The sequence below is a fragment of the Heterocephalus glaber genome, unplaced genomic scaffold (assembly GCF_053883595.1).
Source record: "Heterocephalus glaber isolate CG9 unplaced genomic scaffold, H.glaber_assembly_v1.0 deba00001687, whole genome shotgun sequence".
Classification (NCBI taxonomy): Eukaryota; Metazoa; Chordata; class Mammalia; order Rodentia; family Bathyergidae; genus Heterocephalus; species Heterocephalus glaber.
The window spans coordinates 6968481-6989185 of NW_028258412.1; the positions used below are offsets into that span (position 1 = coordinate 6968481).

The 20705-nt window shown below is 49.4% G+C and overlaps 1 protein-coding gene across 3 annotated transcripts; it reads left to right on the top strand.

Annotated features, from left to right (window-relative positions):
• Positions 1–691: 691 nt before the first annotated feature.
• Tcn2 (transcobalamin 2) lies at positions 692–17919 on the top strand. 3 transcript variants are annotated; one of them, XM_004843456.4, is made up of 10 exons: positions 692–878; positions 1263–1385; positions 5386–5578; positions 6568–6737; positions 7671–7823; positions 9071–9243; positions 9383–9569; positions 11700–11871; positions 14887–15002; positions 17353–17919. In XM_004843456.4, exons 2-10 carry the CDS (start codon positions 1322–1324, stop codon positions 17412–17414), a joined length of 1290 nt encoding a protein of 429 aa, XP_004843513.1. In that variant the 5' UTR covers positions 692–878; positions 1263–1321; the 3' UTR covers positions 17415–17919. The 3 variants fall into 3 exon arrangements, with proteins under 3 accessions (XP_004843513.1, XP_021112865.1, XP_087054655.1); XM_021257206.2 differs by having other exon boundaries at positions 9077–9243; XM_087198529.1 differs by having other exon boundaries at positions 787–878; positions 1172–1385.
• Positions 17920–20705: the final 2786 nt, after the last annotated feature.

Genomic DNA, 20705 nt, shown 5'->3' on the forward strand with positions numbered 1-20705 from the left:
TATTATGCTAAGCAGGTATCTGCACTAAGTATAAAGGATGATCGAGATATATAGTGAATGTTTAAATTTTAAAAATTTTATTACAATAAAAGACACATTGACAGACTTAAAAGTAGGTTATAAATCGGACACAAAACTAGGTTATCTTGAAAGAAGGAACTTTGGTGATTTGCCATAAAATAAATGCAATAAAAACTTCATTTGGACATTGGGGGGATGACACTCGCCTGTAATCCCAGCACTGAGGAGGTTGAGGCAAGAGGATCACTGCAAGTTCAAGGCCAGCCTGGGCTACATTGTGAGACCTTGTTACAAAACAAAACAAAACTCTCATTTGGTGATCATCAGAGGTGTTTTAACGTCATAACATCCTCACAAATTGAATTGAAAGGGAGCTGTTTAATAATCTTGTCCAACCCTCTCATCTCACAAGAGAGTAATTTTAGACTCAGGTTGAGTGACCAGACCCAGGTCACACAACCACCACTAGTTGACTAAATTGAGCCTTTGGTGGGTGGGGCTGGGTGGATGAGGAATCTTTTGTTCTTTCTCTTCCTGCAGAGTTTTTAAAATACTGTTTTGTTAGTCTGGCAAACTGCCCAGCGCCCTTCGGTGCTGCGGTTCAGATGATTCCGTTTTATTCTTTAACTTGTTTTTGTTTTGTCGTCTCCAGGAAGTCCGCAGCTGGATCCGGTTGGCTGAGGAAACTGGCCAGTCTGGTGAGGTTCCAGCGGCTGCCCCGCCCTCTGGGCCGACCGGCGGGCTGAGAATAGCTGACTCCAGAGCTCTCGCTCATGTGACCACCACAGCTTTCTGCTCTGCTTCTTGTCCACAGCCAGGGTGGGCACGGGCAGGGCCGCTTCTGTGAGGAGCACGAGGTAGGCACCTCAGTTCTGAAGGTCCGCCATTGGAACAGCTGGAGGGGACACCAGACAGGCAGTTAAATGATCGTGACAGATGAGATATCAGGCTCTCCACTCAGGTCCGGGTCTCTTGAAGCAGTGGAAACAGAAAGTGACTGGCCTCAAGTTGACCCGCACAGTCCCTTCTGACCCTTCCCCTTCCTTTGTCCCCGACTTCAAGGAAGGCTGCTCTGCCCTTCCTTCTTCTGTCCTTTGACCTTCTTTCCCCCTCAATAACAGACCTTTTCCCCTTTCTCTTGCTGATTTAGCACACTGAGGGGACGGGAGAGATTAATCAGTGACAAGAAGCTGAGTCTTGTGGGGAGTGGTGAGCTGTTGTGGTCAGACAAATCTTTGCAGGTCCAGCCCCCCGGAGTTTCTCCTGCCTCCCGCCTGCTGCTCATCCACCTGCTCCTGCCATGGGGAACCTTGGGGCCTTCCTCTTCCTGTTGGGGGCCCTGGGGGCTCTTGCTCAGATCTGTGGTGAGTAACCAGCCCGTGTCTCATTCCTCTTTCCTCCTGGGTTTTTTTTTTTTTTTTTTGGTACTGGAGATGGAACTCAGGACCTTGAGCTTGGAGGCAGGCAGCGGAACCACTGAGCTAAATTCCCTCCTCCTGGGTTTCAGCGAGAAACGACTACCTTTCCAAGACCATTCATTGTCTGTCTGGGGAAACAGACTCAGGGGTGGGATGGGGGAATTTATTTGCCCCTCCTGGCTCCCACAACAGTTTGGGTTAATCTGGACCTCAGAATTTGGCACTTTGTATTGAGATTATTTAGATGCCTGACTCTCCAAGAGAGTCAGACAAGATCAAGTCAGAAAATAGGAGGGGATCAAGAGCTCCCCCATTAATTCAGGTATGTGTTCATTTATCCACCCAACACACATTTACTGAGGCTTCTCAGTGTCTCGCCTGGTATTAGGCTTTGGAGAAAACACAGGGCAGGGTCAGTTTGATCTCTGTCTTCCTAGAGTTTAAATCCTAGGGAACAGAGTGGATAAAAGAAAACAAGTTTAGCTGTTCCTGGTGGGGCATGCCTGTAATCCCAGCACTCAGGAGGCTGAGGCAGGAGTATTGCCTTCAGTTCCAGGCCAGCTTGAGCCACATGTTGAGTTCAAAGTCAGCCTGAATTACTGAGTGAGACCCTGTTTCAAACAAACAAACCAGAAAAGAAAAAGAAAGAAAGAAATCAAGTTTACAAATTGGGTTATGATGAGTGCTGCAGAAGCCAACCAGGAGTGGAATGGAAGTAGCCAGGGGACCACCAATCAGGTAAGGACTTGGAGACCCCTATGGGAGCTGAGACCCAAAGAAGGAAAAGGAACCAGTGAGGAAGGGAGTGGAGACCATATTCCAGGCAGAGAGAAGTGCTCAGAAACCCCTCCTGGTTGTGTGTCCCAGGGTTGCAACCCTCAGGACCTCTGGAGACCTCTCTGTCAGTCTCAGTGCATAGCTCAGGCTCACTTGTCCACCAAGACAGGCAGGAAGCAGAAAGCAGGCCTTAGGACCCTGACTGCCCACCTCTGTCCTTCCCTCCTTTTGCCCTGCGCATCTGGTCTCATGATCGTAGCAACCCTGAGAGGCAGATGCTGGCAAAATCAGGCATCAGATAAAGATGTCGAGGGTCAGACTAGCCAAGTGACCTCCTCCAGGTGCTCCAGCTGTACTAGACCTTTGGAACTTCAACCCAACATCTCCCCTGGGCACCAGAGTCTTCTGGCCTATGTTCCACAAGGGCAATCAGACCCCTCAGCCCTGAGTTCTTGATTCTTTTCCAAACGGTCCCCAAGGGAGACCAGAGTTGGCCCAGCCACCGCTTCCCCTCCTGCCCACTTGGCCAGCCTGGTCCTCAGCCTGACAATCAGCCCATGTGTTAGTTACTGTTCTCTCATTGCTGAGACAGAAGTTAAAAGGGGAAGGGGTTTATTTGGCTTATAGTTCTTAGAGTTTCAGTCCATCATCAGCCAACTTCAAGGCAGGGGTGACAAATAGGCATGGCAGAGCAGAAACAACATGGCACGAACAAGGTAGCAAAGGTAACGAGAGTTTAACAGCATCTTTCTGCCCCTTTTATCTCATTCAGACTACCGGGATTAGAGCAGTGCCAAACTAATCACCTACATGTAGTGGTTTAGTAATCACACGGCCTTAACTCCAGCATCACGAATTCCAGATTCATCTACCTCTGAAAATGCAAGTCCTACCTCATCTGCATGAGGCTTTGTGGGGACATCTAAACACAAACCATAACAGCCCATAAGCCTGACCTCATGAGAGTCCCCATCCTTGGGTTCTGAAGAACCTTGAACTGGGACTGAGGTGCAGCCTGCTGCTGCTGAATCACTTAATCATTACCAGCCTCATCCCCTTGCTCATAAAATGGGCTAAGAATGTTTCCCTGCCTTCCTCCTCATTTCGGTACTGGGATCCCATGGCACCTACTTTATCATTAAATCTCTGTGTACTTGTTGACCCGACAGGGATTGCAGTACCAATTCGAAAGCAAATAGGCCCCTCTGTTTCTGTTGTTGTTGTTTTTTTTTTGGTACCAGAGATCGAACTCGGGACCTTGCGCTTGTGAGGCAGGTGCCGGAACCACTGAGCTAAATTCCTGGCCTGGCCCCTCTGTTTCTGAATGGCAGTGCCAATTCATCCTCTGCTGGCAGAGCTGGGTGGCCCTGTGTGCAAGAGGCACATGAGAACAGGAAGCAATGGTGGGGCTAGAGCTTGCTTGGGGCCACTTTGTTTGTTTGGTTGATTGGGTTTTTTTGAGACAAGGTCTCAATATGTATCCCAGACTGGCCTTGAGCTTGCATTGATCTTTTTGCCTCAGTGCTGGGATTACAGGCAGGCGCCACTACGCTCAGTGCGAGAACACTTTTATTATCCTGGATGAATCTGCCCAGGTTTTTCTTTCTAAAGAAGTTAAACTGTGGTTACCAGCCTCCCTTTACAGCTTCCTCCTTATCTTTGCACATTTAACCCCAGCTGACTCATTGTAGTGGAGGTCAGAGCCCAGGGTGGGGACAGAGGGCCCCTTCACCAGTTTCAGGAATGAGGAGAAGAGATGAAGAGGAACAGATGATCAGATTGTCAGAGACAGAGACAGCAAGAGACAGAATGCTAGAGAGGTGGAGACAAGCCAGGTTGGGTGGTGCACACCTGTATTCCCAGAACTCAGGAGGCAGAGGCAAGAGGATTGCCATGAGTTTGAGGCCAGCCTGAGCTACATAGTGAGACTCTGTCTCAAAGAAAAAAAAAAAAATGGAAACACACTAATAAAAAGCAATCCTCCCTGGCTGTCTTTATAAACATTAGCTGAGAAACCAGCCACATGTTCTGGCCTGGCCACACACAGCAAAGAATTATTTGGGGTTACACACCAGTGAATGGTCACCTAATAGTGACAGATAACTGTGACTTTTGGGAAAACTGGTGTAAGTTGGTGGGATCCAAACTTAAAGAGACAGGACTGTGTTCTAGGAACCTGGTCCTCGGGCCAGGAAGCCCAGGAGGCACCAAAACACTCTGCACCAATTCTTTTCCTTAGTCCTCGGGGGTGGGGGGTGGGAGGCGGGGGTCCTGCCTGGCCTTCTGGGATGTGGCACTGTGGAGGCCACCATGATCCTTGGGAAGCTGTAGCTGGCAGTGACTGAAATGCAGTAAGGCAGTAAAAGTGGAAGAAAAAGCCAAAGTGCGTCCATGCCAGTCTACTCTCAGTGACCCTGTCCTGAGCTCAGATCCCTTCCGCAAGGCTGGAGTAGTTCACCAGAGCTGGGAAATAACCCTGAGGCTTCTACTTCAGGAGTATTTCAGTATCCTGATTACACAGTTTCAAGTAAATTCCAGGGCACAAATGGATGACTATAGTGAGCCTCACAATCTCAGGCCATTTTCACTTAAACACAGAGATAGCATGGCAGGAAAAGGCAGGATCATTTTGAGATCCACATGGAGGAAATTAACCAGGCAGCCCTGGTGAACCAGCTCATGGTTTGCGGTGTTTGGAAATTGGATGCATCACAAATGCTGAGTGGGGCTGAAGTTCTTGGCTTCATCCTTGGCTTTGCAGCCTTGTATAAGGAAAAGTGTGACTGAACTCCTGTTCCTGTTTTGTGCAAAGCAACAAAGTTAGTATCTACCTTGCAGGTCTGGTGTGGGGGCGAAGTGAGATGGGCTGCAGTGCCTGTGGCATAGCACATGGCTTGATAGCCAGCCTCACTGCCACTCCTGATGAGTGCAGCAATAGTATCCTTTTCCCTCAGCCCACCACCTCTTCCTGCCCCACTCCAACTGCTCTTTGGAGACATCTCCTTTCCCCCTTTATTCACTGCATTTCAGTGGAGCCACGCAAGTGGGGTGTATATGGGGGGAAGATGTGAGGGACATTTATTCTCTGGGGAAGGCCCAGGTAAGGTCAAACCAGTTGCTTGCTACTGGCCTGGCCTACAACCTTGTGTGCACTATTTTCCTTTTCAAGTCATACCACAGATGGACAGTCAGCTGGTAGAGAGGCTTGGCCAGCACCTCTTGCCCTGGATGGACCGACTCTCCCAAAAGCACCTGAACCCCAGCATCTATGTGGGTCTGCGCCTCTCCAGCTTCCAGGCTGGGACCAAGGAAGACCTCTACCTGCACAGCCTCAAGCTTGATTATCAGCGGTGCCTCCTGGGGTATTGTTGCACTCTCTCTTCTTTCCCCATGTTTTGCTCCACACCCTAAGAGGCAGGAGACGTAGATTCTGGCCTGGGCCTGTCACTGCTTTTTTGGCAGACATCAGGCAAATTTTGTCTTTTGTGAATCTTTCTCTGTCTATAGAATGAAGGAGTTGGTAGGATGAAATCAGAGATGCTAGTACAGGACTCTTGTACTGCTATTGCATGCTCTTATATCTGAGGCAGACATCACTAATCCATAACCACATTCATCCTGAGCCAGAAAGCAGCTCTTGACTCTGTTTCCCTCCTGTGCATGAAGCAGGCATCACTAATCCATGAGTATATTCTTTTTTTTTTTTTCCGGTACCAGGAATCAAACTCAGGACCTTGTGCTTGCCAGGCAGGTGCGGCACCGATGAGCTAGATCCCCAGCCCCATGACTGTATTCTTGCACTGAGCCCAGAAGCAGCACCTGATTGTGCTTCCCTTCTGTGCATGAGGCAGGCATCACTAATCCATGACTATATTCTTTTATCCTTCCTGTGCACGAGGCAGACATCATTAATTCATAACTGCATTCTTTCCTACTCAGCCCAGAAGCAGCATCTTTCTGCTCTCTTTCCAAGGAGCATTAAGGAGAGGACTGTTCTGGTGTTTGAATGAACTTTGAAGAATCAAGAGCAACTTCCTCTTGAGAAATGGATATAGGGCAGGGAAAGGAAAGAAAGGGAAGACCGCGAGGGTGAAGCATGGTCAAAACATGGGGCAAGCCCAGGTGATTTGAATGCTGGTGCCCTTAGAATTTCTCCTTGAATTTAATCTTTCATCTGTTTAAACATCTGTGACACATACCTCATAAGAACATAGCTGACCAGACCTTACTTTTGGAAGGTATAGCAAAAAGTTTCCAACTATTAGCATTTTTTCTACTTTGTGATATGTGTGGGGGTACCCCAAGCCAGGCTCACCAAAGTGGTAACAGTTCTTAATCGGCCTTGTCCTAGGCCTGCCACCAGCAATGACAACAGTGACTGCCAGACCAAGCCTTCCATGGGCCAGCTGGCCCTCTACATGCTCGCTCTCAGGGCCAACTGTGAGTTCGTCGGGGGCCACAAGGGGGACAGGCTGGTGTCACACCTCAAGTGGTTCCTGGAGGATGAGAAGAGGGCCATTGGTGAGGAGATGCCATCTGCTGGGTATGGGCAGGGTTTAGAAGGGCTTACCAGGTGATATTCTTGGAGAGAACCAGAACTTTGGATATTTTCTCCCAGGCCTCTTACCCATTCTCCATCCTATCTATCTCGCTATCCACCTAGATATTCTTGCCTGCTCCAGTGAGCATGCTTGATCCAGCCTTTCCTGAACCCCACCCTATACACTCTTAGCCAGTCCTGATGCTCAGCTACCTGAACTGGGCTCACTGCTCACCTTCTAGGACATGTATATAGCTCCTTGACTGCTTACTCCTTGGCCTCCTCTACCAGCTTTCTGGCCTCCTGATGTTACCCAGCACATAGCCAGTGTTAGGGTCTCCAATATAAATTCTCTTGTTAGTGCTGCCTAAAGCCCACAGGGACCCCTCGCTGCTTTGTTAACAGCCCTCAGGCCCATCCTGCCTGCCTTTTTCTCCTCTCTAGGCTCTGCTCTGCTCACCCTCTCACCCAACCCTCTGTGGGCATTGAGCACACTGGCCTCTCAGCACACACGCCAGGGTCTTCATATATGTTCCCTCCTTCCCCTTCTAGCTCATTCCTGCTCTGCCGTTTCCTCTCCTCGTCCCCCGTGTCACTTCCTTATGGAATTCTGTCCCAATTCCTAGCTATTCAAAGACCTCTATCATGTGGCTCCAGGGACCTCAGGCCACACATTTCAGGTATAAGCAAGCTCTGGTGGCCATGAGCTGCATTGTGGTCAGAGGCCCCTGCCCTGCTATGTCCACTGCTACCTCCTAGCCGTTGCCTGATATGCAGTGAGACCTCAGCAAGGACCAGCGGAGGCAATGAAGGATCTCATGTGCTCCAAGGAACTGCCATATTGGGGTGCAGAAGCAATGGCAAGCCCTTAGGCCTGGCATAGCATGCCCACCCCATGGGTTTCTCCCTTCCAGGACACAATCACAAAGGCCACCCCCATACCAACTACTACCAGTATGGCCTCAGCATCCTGGCCCTATGTGTCCACCAGAAGCTGGTCCATGACAGTGTGGTGGGCAAGCTCCTGTATGCTGTGGAACACGACCACCAGGACCATCTCTCTGTGGGTGAGTGGGCCAAACCCTGCTGAGGCAGGGCCAGCATTCTGTCAGCCCCCAGCCCAAAGGCCTCCACACCCTGGCCCCATGCTCACCTTTCCTGAGACCCCTCCTTGTCAAATCTCTTAGGAGGGAAATGGGGAGGGAGCTGTTGTGTGTGGCATTGACTGTGATCCTGACCCGAGCTCCAGCACCCACTCACTGTAGGACCTCCTGGGTAAGTCAGGTGGCCTCGCCTGTAAAATGACCTCCCAGCAGCTATCAATAAAGGTATGCCTTACAAGCAAAGGACGTGACACCTGTCTGGCAAGGAGAAAGTTCTGGGTGCATAGTAATGCTCTCATCACCATGCAAACCAAGAAGCCTGAGAACTAGATTGAGGATCTGCTTTCTTTTGCAGGCTCTTGGGCCACCATTTCTATTTCTTGTCATTGTTATTCAAGGTCTCTTCTAGGCCTGACATTCCATGAATGTGTTCCTTGCACAGGGTGGAGTAGGATGGAGAAAGTGAAGGGGGAAGTTGTCCAGAGAATAGCAGCAGGGCCCTTGCCAGCTGGGAGATTGTACTGCCTCAGAGCCTTGTGGAAAAACAAACCACTGTGGACCCAGATACGGTGGTCCATGACTGTAAAGCTAGCTAATTGGGAGGCTAAAGCAAGAGGATCACAAGTTCAAGGCCAGCCTGGGTAATTTAGAAAGACTTTGTCTTAAAATAAAAATAAAAAGGGCTGAGGATGTAGAGCTCAGTGTGAAGGCCCTGGATTCAAACCCCACTCCCCCCACACACACAAAGTCAAAAAAGAAAACCCACTGTGGACATGTGAAAATCACCAAGACAGGGTAGAAGAGCTTTAAAAATCCCAGAGCCCAGGCAGCTTCCTATACCAATTAAATTAGACTGCATGGAGTCAGTAGTTTGTTTAAAACTCCACTAGGGTTTCCATATTGCAGCCAAGCTTGGGAGAGAGTGGTGTAAGACACAGTCCTCTTGGACCTCCCTCTGCCAGTCTCCAGCTTCACAAGGAGCAGAGCAACTAACCAACCAACCCAGTTTGCCCAGGACTGAGAGGTTTCCTGGGACGCAGGACATTCAGTGTCCAGATTTAAACTGGGGTCCCTCGCTGATCTGACCATCTTGCCCACAACTTCTTCAAGCCTTCCTGTGGCTTCTCATTGCCACAAGGGCTTGAACCCCAAGGCCCAGTCTGGCCTGGCGCCATGTGGTGTCCAGGCCATCATAGATTCTATTCCCCCAGACACAGTGGCCATGGCAGGCTTGGCCTTTACCTGTCTGGAGCGCTCCTACTTCAACCCTGATCTGAGACAGCGGATCACCACTGCTATTGGGACAGTTCGAGAGAAGATCCTGAAGACTCAGACCCCTGAGGGCTACTTTGGGAATGTCTACAGCACCCCACTGGCACTGCAGGTGAGAAATTGACCCCGGAGATCTGGCCATCCTTGGGGGGAGGGGTCACCTGGAGTGGGGAGTGGGCTGGCCAGGGGGAGGAAAGTCTGGCTCCTCCCTGCTCGCTGACTCACCTCCTCCTTTGCCCTATCTGTCACAGTTGCTAACATCCTCCCCAATGTCTGGGGTGGGGCTCAGCACCGCATGCCTTAAGGCGGGGGCAGCTCTGCTGGCCAGCCTGCAGGATGGAACCTTCCAGAATGCTGTCATGATTTCCCAGCTGTTGCCTGTCTTGAACCACAAGACCTATGTGGATCTCATCTCCCCAGACTGCCAGGCACCAAGAGGTAGCCAATATCTTTACAATTTGCTGAGCACCAATTGATGTCTGCATGTCCCAGTGAGGAGAGGTTACTTGGTCCTGATTTGCTGAGGCCACATGAGTTTGTGGGTGTGTGTGGGACATAGCAGCTAAAATGTGGTCACAGCTTCTGTTGTGGGTGTCCAACCGTTTGGTTTGCCTGGGCTGCACTGAGTGAAGAGGAACTGGGCTGCATATAAATGTATAATATAGTTAATGTCTACTAGTAACAGAACATCCTTTTTAATTTTTAACTTATTAAATTATTTTACACATAAACAGAAGCCCGTGATTAATAATTAAATAATAAAACTTATGTGTCTGCTTAATAACAGTAAACACCTGTCTTCACAGTCACACACATGCGAATCGGTTGAAATAACATTATCAGTGATCCCTGGGTTTTACTCACAAGGTCACACAAGCACATGTAACTTTTTTTTTTGGTACTGGGGATCGAACTCAGGACCTTGCGCTTGTGCGGCAGGCGAACAGCCACTGAGCTAAATCCCCAGCCCTCATTAACTTTTGATACAAGTGGGTTGGATTTCACTGACTCTGGGTGGTGGGCACAGAAACCAGGGTTAGCCCTGCACTGTACCCTCTCTCACATAGTGTTCCTGTGCAATGAGTCATGCAAAATGTCACTAAAAGTCACATAATAATCTTAAAAGTTTACAATATTTGCCAGGTAGCTTTAGTAGCCGTCTAGGATCACATCTGCCCCATGGGCCATAGGTTAGACATGCCTGCAGATATTATAGTATGGGGACAAAGATACCAAATGGAGGGCTCTAGGTGGGCTTCTTTTATGGTATTCAGAGCAGAAATGTTTGAATGAATGAATAAATGAATTAATGGATGAATGAATGGAGACAAACACCTTTTTGTTAACTCTGTTACATGGTAAGCCCCAGTTAGTAGCACTGAGTCAGGGGTCATCTAAAATAAGCTGGGTGTGGTGGTACACACCTGTAATTCCAGCACTCTGGGAGGTTGAAGCAGGAGATTCGTAAATTCAACCCAGCCTCAGCACCTGAGTGATTTAACAACACTGTGTCTCAAAAAAAAAAAATTAAAAAGGGCTGATGTAAAGATGTAATTCAGGGTGAAGACCCTGCTTCAATCTCCAGTGCCACAAGAAAAAGAAAGAAAAAGCTGAGCGTGTTGGCCTGTAATCCCAGCACTCAGGAGGCTGAGGCAGGAGGATTGCCTCAAGTTAGAGGTCAGCCTGGACTCTTAGTGAGTTAAAGTCCAACCTGAACTATGTAGCAAGACCCTGGAGAGAGAGAGAGAAAGAGACAGAGAGAGAGAGATAGGGAGGGAGGAGAGAGAGAGAAAGGAAGCAAGCAAACAGAAGCAAGAAAGAAAAGGAAAGTCAGGCAGGTGTGGTGGTGCATGCCTGTACTTCCAGCACTCTGGAGGCTGAGATGGGGATCACCACGAGTTCAAGGCCAGCCTGGGCTACACAGTGAGTTCACAACCAGCTTGGGGTGGCGGGGAGAGATTGCTTTGAAGAGGTGAATGGGAATTGCCAGGCGAGAAGGAAGATCAGAGTAGAGAGGAAGCAGCAAGGTCAAAGGCGCAACGAGGTAAAGACTTTGGGGGAACATTTTGTAAAACAGTGAGGGTCTACAGGGGAATGAGCAGGAGTGGCAGGCAGAAGAATGACAGAACTGAAGGCTGGGGTTATAGCTCAGTGACAAGAGTGCTTGGCTAGCATGCTCAAAGCCTGAGTTTGGTCCACAGCACTGCAAATAATAAAAAAGGTGAGATCATTAGAAGTGATAGGGCAGTGACAGGAACAAATGTGTGTTCTTGAACAAGTACCCTGGGGTACAATGTGGCAGATAAGTGGGAAGGAGATTCCAGAAGCAGAAAAAAGAGCAAGGAACCTTACCTTGGGAGGTGGAGGGATGTGGAGACTGAGGGACAAGGAAGGCTGGGCTGACAGCCAGGTTTCAGCTGAGCAGGTGGTCATGACATTGACTGAGCTCAGGACATGGGGAAGGATGAGGTCCAGATTGACCGCAGCATCTTCCAGGGAGGAAAGGAAGACTCACATCCTGGCTCCCTGTCCTCACACCAGCTGCCCCTTCCTTTCTCCCTGGCACAGCCCTGTTGGGACCAGCTCCTGAGGACCTCTCATTGACCCACATCCCAGAGGTCATCAGCGTCACGCTGAAGGTCCCCAGCATTTTGCCACCATACAAACAAGCCATCTCTGTTGCGGCTGGGTCCTCCTTGGAAGACGTTCTGAAGAAGGCGCAGGAGCTAGGAGGATTCACGTGAGGTCCCCGCCTCCTTAGCCCACACCGTTCCCATCAACCCCAATACCTGAAATGGGGTCATAGAAAGGACAGGGGACAGAGGACAAAGAAGACTCCCTTGGGAGTGGCACTGCTTCCCCCTTCTGTGCTCCTTTCTCATGCTTGCTGTCATGGAAACAGGAACCAGGGGTCCACATTGTCATTAAGAAAGCAGGTTCTAGAGGCAGAGCCCCTGCACTGGAACTCAGCTCCTCTGCTCTGCAGCTAGGCTTCCCAAAACTCAGGATATCAGATGTGCTCCCTTCCTCACGGGGCCAACATGAGGAGTCCAGGAATTAGTGCACTTAGAGATCCTAGCCCATGCCTTTCCTGTGTGCAGGGTCCAGCATGTACTAAGCACTCAATACAGGTCAGCTTTCATAAGCACAAGAATTTTTAAATGCCGGGCATGGTGGCACATGCCTGTAATCCCAGCATTCAGGAAGCCAAGGCAAGGGGATTGCCACAAGTTCAAGGCCAGCCTGGGCTACATAATGAGTTCAAGGCCAGCCTGAACTACAGATGAGACCCTGTCTTAAAAAAAAAAAAAATAAAAGTTTTAGTATCGAATAATCTTTGCCAAGTATTGTGGCAAATGCTTGTAATCCCAGTACTCGGAGAGGCTGGTACAGGAGGATCATGAGTTCAAGCAATTTAGTAAGACTCTGACTCAAACTAAAAGCTAAGAAAAGGGCTGGGGATGTACCTCAGTGCCAAGGCCTTGGGTTCAGTCTCCAGTACTGGAAAACAAACAAACAAAACCTTGCTTCTCACCATGAGATTTGACAAGTCTGAGAAAGAGCATGTCTAGATCACTGCTCCGTCAGGCCCATCCGCACCTAAGTAAGATGAGCGTGACTCTCATGTCACCAGGGAAGAGTCTGACTCAGAAGTTGAGTGCTTTTTATCAGGTCACCTCTTCCCTTGACTTCTCAGACTAGAGATATGTGAAGGCCCCTTTAAAAGGCAAAATTTCTTCCAAGGCTGGGCATGGTGTCACATTCCTGTAATCTCAGCACTCAGGAGGCTGAGGCAAGAGGATCGCTATGAGTTCAAGGCCAGCTTGGGCTACATAGTGAGACCTTGTCCCAAACAAACAAATTCTCCCAGACCCCAGGTTAAGCTACTTCTCTAAAATGACTTGGATGTGTACTAATAGGTTTACTATCAAGTCCTTTCTCTTTCTTCCTCCTGACAGCTATAAATCCTAAACAACTTTGCAAATTAAATAGAAAGAAATGTATAAAAACCAGTAATATTTAGTAAGGACCATCTGCATGAGTTCAGGCTTCCATTGCCAGGCCCAGTGATCTCCACTCCCTTATACTTGAGCCACTACCATACAGGCTGCCACAGCTCCCTAGGCTCTTCCCTGGCCCAGACACTTTGTTTGCTGTCAGGCCCTCTCCCTGGTTCTCTTCCAGCTCCATCTCCTGCGGTGCACAGAGTAGCGCTGCTGGGTACCAGTCCAGTCCCTGGCAGCTACAAACACATGCTGACCACAGCTCAGTCCAGCAGACATGGAAATTGCCCAGAACCCACTAGTACTTGTGTTTGGATATTGTCATTAAAAGGAAAAATGAATACAGTTTCACATTTTTTTATTCAGAGCTTTAAGAACCTCTGGGAAGCCATCATGGATGCCCACCTCTGAAATTGTTCTCTTGTTAGTGCAGGTGGGCAATTGCCCTGAGTTCAGGACCCACATGGGAGGCATGTGAATACTGAGCAAAGAAAGCTGCACTGCTGAGACAGACAGAGGTGAAGAGAAGTGGCCCAGAGCAGCCACTGCCCTGGCAGAATTAAAGAATAAGCAGAGACAAGGGCTGTTCATGGACATTCCCTAAAAAAATACAGTCCCTCCACATCTGCAAGTTCTACATCCTCAGAGCCAGTCAACCTTAAATTGAAAATTTTAGAAAAACATTTGTGTCTGTACTGAACATGTACAGACTTTCCTCTTGTCACTGATCCTTAAGTAATACCCTGTAGCAGCCATTTACGTAACATTTCCATTGTATTGGTAAACATAAGTCATCTAGAAAAGATTTAAAGTACATGAGATGATATGCAGATACTAGGCCATTTTATATAGGGCACTTGAACATCTCCATGGATATTGGTATCCACGGTGGAGGAGGGCCCTGGAATAAAAGATGTAATCCCCAGTACCAATCTTCTCTCTAAAAATACCAAACAAACCAACCCCAACCCCAACCCATTGGGGTTACTTAGGCAATGGGCAAGTACAGTCCTTCCAAATGGGCTTCTGGGTTGGTTTGTTTAGTTGATTTTTTTTTTTTTTAGGGAAAGGGGTTGGTACTAGGGATTAAACCCAGGACCTTCAAACTGAGCTACATCCCCAACCCATTTTTAGTTTTTATTTTGAATCAGGTTCTCACTAAATCACTAAGTTGCTCAGGCTGGGCTTGAATTCACAATCCTCCTGCCTCAGTCCCCCAAAGTGCTAAGATATCTCCAGCAGTGGGAGTGTGGAGTGTGTAGAATCAGAGCAAAGTGAGTAGCCCAGCCCCAAGAAGGAAATGCCACTGAGACATGGAAACTTCCAGAGCAAGAGAGTCACTGCTGCCACCGCTGTCTCCGCCTCTGTTCCCATGTCCCTGTGTCTTTGAGCACTGGCCTTGCCCTCTTACTGCTCATTGGCATCTTCCGTGAGACACCAGCAGCTTCTGCTTCTCACCCCCCACAACACAACCCCCAGGAGGGGACAACTGCTGAGCTGAGAAGGTCACAGGTGTCTCTCCCTGGAGGCCATGTCATGGTCAACACAGAGGATGACGCCTGGGTGGGCAGTATTGGGCTGGAGAGGACAGGCTGGAGGGAAGACCCACGGACCTCTAGTGAGATGGCCCAGGAGGGGCTTGGCTAGTGCTGGGCCTGATGGCCAGAGCAAGATGTTTGTGCTGGTGTGGGTGAGCTGTACTTCTCCTCTTGGGAATGACAGTCACCTCTCTTCACCTTCCCACTTTCTAGGTATGGAACCCAGGGCTCCTTGTCGGGTCCCTTCCTGACCTCTGTGATGGGGAAGGTGGCTGGGGACAGAGAATTCTGGCACCTCCTCCAAGCCCCTGACACCCCTCTGCTGCAAGGTGAGTCTGGTGTCCTCCCCATCCTTGTTCCTACCCTGACCAGCAATGAGGTTTCACCAACTCACCCCACCCAGATTTTCTTCCTTCGCTGCTTGTTTGCTTCCTCCCTCCCCCTTCTCCCCCTCCCTCCCCCTCTCCCTCCCTTCCTTCTTTTACTCCCTCCCCCCACCCCCCTCTCTTCAGTACTAGAGATTGAATCCAGGGCCTTCACATCAGAATCTCACTAAGTCCCTAAATTGTCCAGGCTGGGCTCAAATTTGCCATCCTCCTGCCTCTGCCTCCAAAGTTACAGGATTACAGTTGTGAACCTCTACACCTGGGTGATATTTTACTTTTCTTTCTTTCTTTTTTTTTTGGTACCGGGGATTGAACTCCGGTCCTTGTGCTTGTGCAGCAGGCAATGAAACCACTGAGCTAAATCCCCGGCCCCCTGGGTAATATTTTAAAAAGTAAGTAAGTTTGCCAGGTGTGGTGGCACATGCCTATAATCCCAGCATTCAGGAAGCTGAGTCAGGAGGATCGCTGAGTTTTCAAGGCCTCCCTGGGCTACACAGTGAGTTCAAGACCAGCCTGACCTACAGAGCGAGACACTGTCTCAAAAACCAAAAACCAAAACAAAACAAAACCGAAAATGAAAAAACAAAAAAAGCTAGCAATGTGTGTAATTTAAAATTTTCTAGTAGCTGAAACTATTACTAACAACATATCTTATTTAACCCAATATATTAAAAAATTATCATTCCAAACTGTTATCACTGTAAAATTATTGATATGTTTTACATACTTTCTTCCTCTCATTTTTATTTTCCCAGTGAATCAATGGCATAAATCACTTCTCTGCTGTAGTATTTTGAGTTTCCTCCTAGCTTGTTCAGTTTAGGCTGCTGTAACAAAACCCCATGAGCTGGATACTGCTAAAGGCTCAAAAGTCCAAGATCAGAGAGGTTTGGTGTCTGATGAAGACATTTTCTGGTTAATGATTGGCAACTTTTAGCTGTGTCCTCACATGGGGAAAGGGACAAGGTAGCTCTCTGACCTGTTTTATTTTATTTTTGTTTGTTTTTTCAGACAAGGGCTTGCTATGTAGTTCAGGCTGGACTTGAACTCACTATGTAGCCCAGACTGACCTTGAATTTGGGATCCCTCTGCCTCAGCCTCCCAAGTGCTGAGATTACAGGTGTGTGTCACCATGCCTGGTTGGACTTTTTTTTGAGACAGGGTCTAGCTATGTAGTTCAGGCTGGCCTTAAACTCACTAAGTAGCCCAGGCTGGCCTTGAACTTTCGGGGATCCTCCTGCCTCAGCTTCCTGAGTGCTGGGATTATAGGCTTGCACTGCCATGCCTGTCTCAGGCCTCTTTTAAAAGGCACTAATCTTTGCCAGGTGTGGTAGCACACACCTATAATCCCAGCACTTGGGAAGTTGAGGCAGGAGGAGTCCTGCAAGTTCAAGGCCAACCTGTGCTACATAGAAAATTCAAGGGCAGCCTGAACTACATAGTGAGACTCCATCCCTAAATACATACACACACACTACTGTAATCCACTTCTTGAAGTTTCCACCCTCATGACCTAAATATCTCACAAAAGCCCCCCTCTAGTACCTTCACCTTGGTGCTTAGGTTTCAACATATGAATTTTTCGGGGGAACACAGCATTCAGATCATGGCATGTCCATTAAAATGAAACCTCTTTGGCACCTGGGTTCTCAGAGGAGCCTTCCAACCCCACTGTGGGATGCTGGTATTATTTCTGACTTTTTTCTGTGCTGGGATGGAACCCAAGGCTTGTGTATTCTGGAGAAGCACTCTACTATGGAGCTCCATACTCAACCCAGTTGTTAGTAATGTTGTCCCTCCTGTTTCACTAGCGAGAACAGCAGCACTCAGAGGTTCAGTCACCTGCTCAGTGCTAATGAGTGACAGGGCTGGGGCTTGAACCCAGCTGTCTTACTGGAGCCCGGGTCCCCTGGAGCACAAAAGGAGACTTCCTCTGTGATCCTGGCTCTCCCTCCAGACCGCACTGAGCAAGTCCCTCTTCCTGATGGCCCTTGAGGTATTACAGAGATAGTGTCCCTGCCCATCCAGCTTTGTCAGGGTCCCTGGTTCCTTCTGCCCTGTGTTTATTATCCAGCATGCGGTCTGGTACCCCCATTCTCTGCAAGCTCCATACTGCAAAATGAGCCTTTGAAAGCTGGTTCAGAGACTCCCAGCTGGCTCTGGACAGTTCCCAGCTTCCTACCACTAAGCCCTGAGTAGATCTTACAGACCCTGACTTCAGGGTGGGGTCCAGATGATGAGACGGGGGCGGGGGGCTGCCCTGTTCAGCCCTATACTCCATGTATTTCTGCAGGTATTACTGACTACAGACCACAGGATGGAGAAACCATTGAGCTGAGACTGGTTAGCTGGTAGCCCTGGGCTCTCCCATCCCAGCAACCTAGAACACTCCCTGGGCTTCTGTCTTCTTTCCTGATGTCCTGGCACCCGCACTTGCCTGACCCTGCAGCCACCTCCTGTGAATTTGGAGCAATGTCTCCCAAATCACTTCATCTACCACCCCTCAAGGATCTAAGCCACGGCCCGAGCTGGAGCAGGGAGCCCAGCACCTCCCCTGGGAAGCCTGGCCCCGAAGGCCTCAGGAAGTCTGTCTGCCCCATGGTCTGAAGGACATGTGGCTCTGACTCCTCAGCAGAGGAGGAGAGGAAGTGTGTCGGCCACAGTATTGTGAGTACCACTGCTTTGGGATTGGGGTCCTGCAAGGAGGCCTCTGTGGCCCCGGGGCTGGAATCCTGAACCCACATCTCCACTCTGTTGTCATGTGGTGGCCCTGGAGCTGGTTGTGGTAAAGTGGCTGGTGAGGCCTCGGCAGGGCTGCTCAATGCCCACCTCTGAAATGATTAAAGTCTTGATTGTCTGAGCATGTGCTGAAGCCTCCTGGTGCCTCACACCTCGGCAAGCTTGGGACAGGTGGCAGAGAAGGGCAAGTGCCCCAGGGGGAGCACATGAGAGCACTCTTTGGTATCAGGAGGATGCTGGCTGTGGCCGCCCTGACTGCCATTTACTGAGCACCTATTTGCTAGACACTGTCTGGCACTCCTCTGTGAGTCGTTAATATTTTATTCTCATCTCTGATTTACAGATAAAGAAATCAGTGTTCCAGAAGGGAAAATGACTCACTCAAGGTCACAGGCTAGAGTAATGCTGTGGATGAAAGGGGTGTGTCCCTGAGCCAGAGCTGGGCAGTGTGGCGCGTGGAGCCTCTGAAGCAGGAGGGTGCCTGAGTCCAGGGGTTTGAGGCCACATGGCAGTGTGCCAAGACTCTGCCAGATGTGGTGGTGCACACCTGTGATCCCAGCACTCTGGGAAGCTGAGGCAGGAGGATTGCAAGTTCAAGCCCAGCCTGGGCAATTTAGTGACTTAGTTTGACCCTGTCTCCAAAGAAAAAAATAAAGGGCTGGAGATGTAGATCAGTGTAAAGCCTCTGGGTTCAATCCCCATCCCCCACCCCCCCATTTGTAAGGAAAAAAGAAAGAAAGCAAAGAAAGAAAAAGAGGAAGGAAGGAGGGCAGGCAGGAGGGAGGAAAAAAAAGAAACCACAAGCATGAACTGAGGAAGCTACCTGGCTCTACTCCGAACCTGAAAACTGGGGGCTTCAGTGCCTGTCGATTGCACGGCAGGGCCCCACTTCGACTAGAGGCCAGCCTCTCGCCCTGTTTTTAGCTAAGACATCCTGAAGGCACCAATGCAGGCCTCTGCAGCCAGGATATGGAGACCCTGCCTCTTGGGGTGGCTGAGGCTCTGGACTGGCCTCTGGGAGGTGGGGTCAGCCGAGGGACTCATGTTCTGTGCCTCCCTCCAAGGTCTAGGTCAGGTCTGCCTAGGAAGTGACATACTGGGGTCCTTGAAGCTGGGATTAAATACATGCTTCCTCCTAGAGGACCAACTTCAAATACCTAAGATCCAGTAGTTAGGGAAGAAAGTGACTGAAAATATTCTTCTACACTGGAACAAACAGAGTTGCAAGAAGTCCAGGGGGAATCGGCCGGTTTTCAAAGTGAAATGCCTCAATTTAGAACCCTGGAGTCCTTGTTCATTTCCAGTCCTTAAACTTGGTAGGGAGGGGTCAGGACCTGCACTATGACTGTCCCTAACATCCCTGTCTCAGAGGGATGGAGGCTCAGAGATGCCAGCAGCTTGCCCCAGGTTACAGCCTATAGGTGAAGGAGCTGAGATCCTCAACTATTGGTCCCAGTGCACTACACTTGCTACCGCACCTCCCTCCTGCCCCTTTGTGCCTTAGGACAGGGCCCTCCCACTCAGGAGACTGGGTGTGCCAGGCTAAAGAAAAGCTGAAGGGTCCTGGAGCTGGGTTTGCAGCTCTCCAGGAGGGACTGTCTTTGTTAGGGTGTATTGGCCCTGAGGAGCAGGAAGCTCCTGAATCTTGCTGAAATCAGAGTATTTACTGGAAAGACCCAGCCCACTCACTCAGCACAGCCAAGAGTCATAGTAAACTTGAAGCTGAGGGTCAGATGTCCCTCATCTCCACTACCCTCAGCCCTTCTCTACCTCTGCAGTTCCTCTGGGTGCAGCCCCAGCCAAGACTACTCTTTTTTAAAAAATTTTTTTATTGAGATGGGGTCTCACTAAGTTGCCCAGGCTGGGTTTGAACGTGTGACCCTTCTGCCTCAGCCTCCCAGAGTCCTGGCATTACAAGTGTGCACCAATGTCCAGCTCCCAGCCAGAGTTCTGCCACTTCCAATTCAAGCCCCCAGCTCCTTTTTACCTTCTGAGTCTATTTCCCAAAGCCACTGGGCCACTGAATCAAGTATCTACTGGCACAAACAGCAGGAACCCAACGAAGCCAGGGATGAGAGGACAGTCATGTTTGACTCCAGGCTTCACCGTTAAGAGTCCAAGGGGGCACCCCTGTAGGACTAGGGACAAGGCTGCATCTAGCCTGCTATCTTCATCATTTTCTCATTGCTGGGACACAATAACTGACACCCACAAATTGAAGGAGGAAAGGTTTATCTCGGCTCATAGTTTGTAGAAAGTTCAGTCCATAGTCAACTGGTTCCAAGGCAGGGTGGCATGGCAGAGGGGCATCGCAGAGGAGAAATAGCTCATGGTGTGGCAGTGGGAAACATTAAGGGAAGAGGAAAGGAGATAAACCTTTCCAGGCTACACAGTGACCCACCTCCTTTGATCAGACTTCACTTCCCAACATCACATTTATCTGTAAACTCATCACTGAACCAATGAGTGCCATGCCCCCCCCCCAATTCAGTCATCTCCCAAAGCCCCATCATGAGCGCATGAGACTTTAGAGGGACATCTAGATATAACCCTAACACCTGCATTTAAACCTGAATGGCTCCAGATTAACCACTTCTACTCCTAAGCCTGTTTCCTGACTCACAGCTGTGGGATGTCTTCTTGACTTACAGCATGTTCATGCCTATGATCACATCATAGATCACACATGGAGAAACTGATGGCAGGGTCATGCAGTAATAAGAAGAGAGGTCCATCCCACAGGTTCTGTGATCCATTTACTAGAGATGAACTCTTTCTCCCTTCCCGACATCCCCCAGAGTTCCTCTCTACATCATCTGCTTCTCATAGCACCAGTGTGGGCCTCTTAAAGGGCTCAGATCGGAGGATTTGGACAGGTGTGTGTAAATGCAGTCTGTTCTGAGCTTT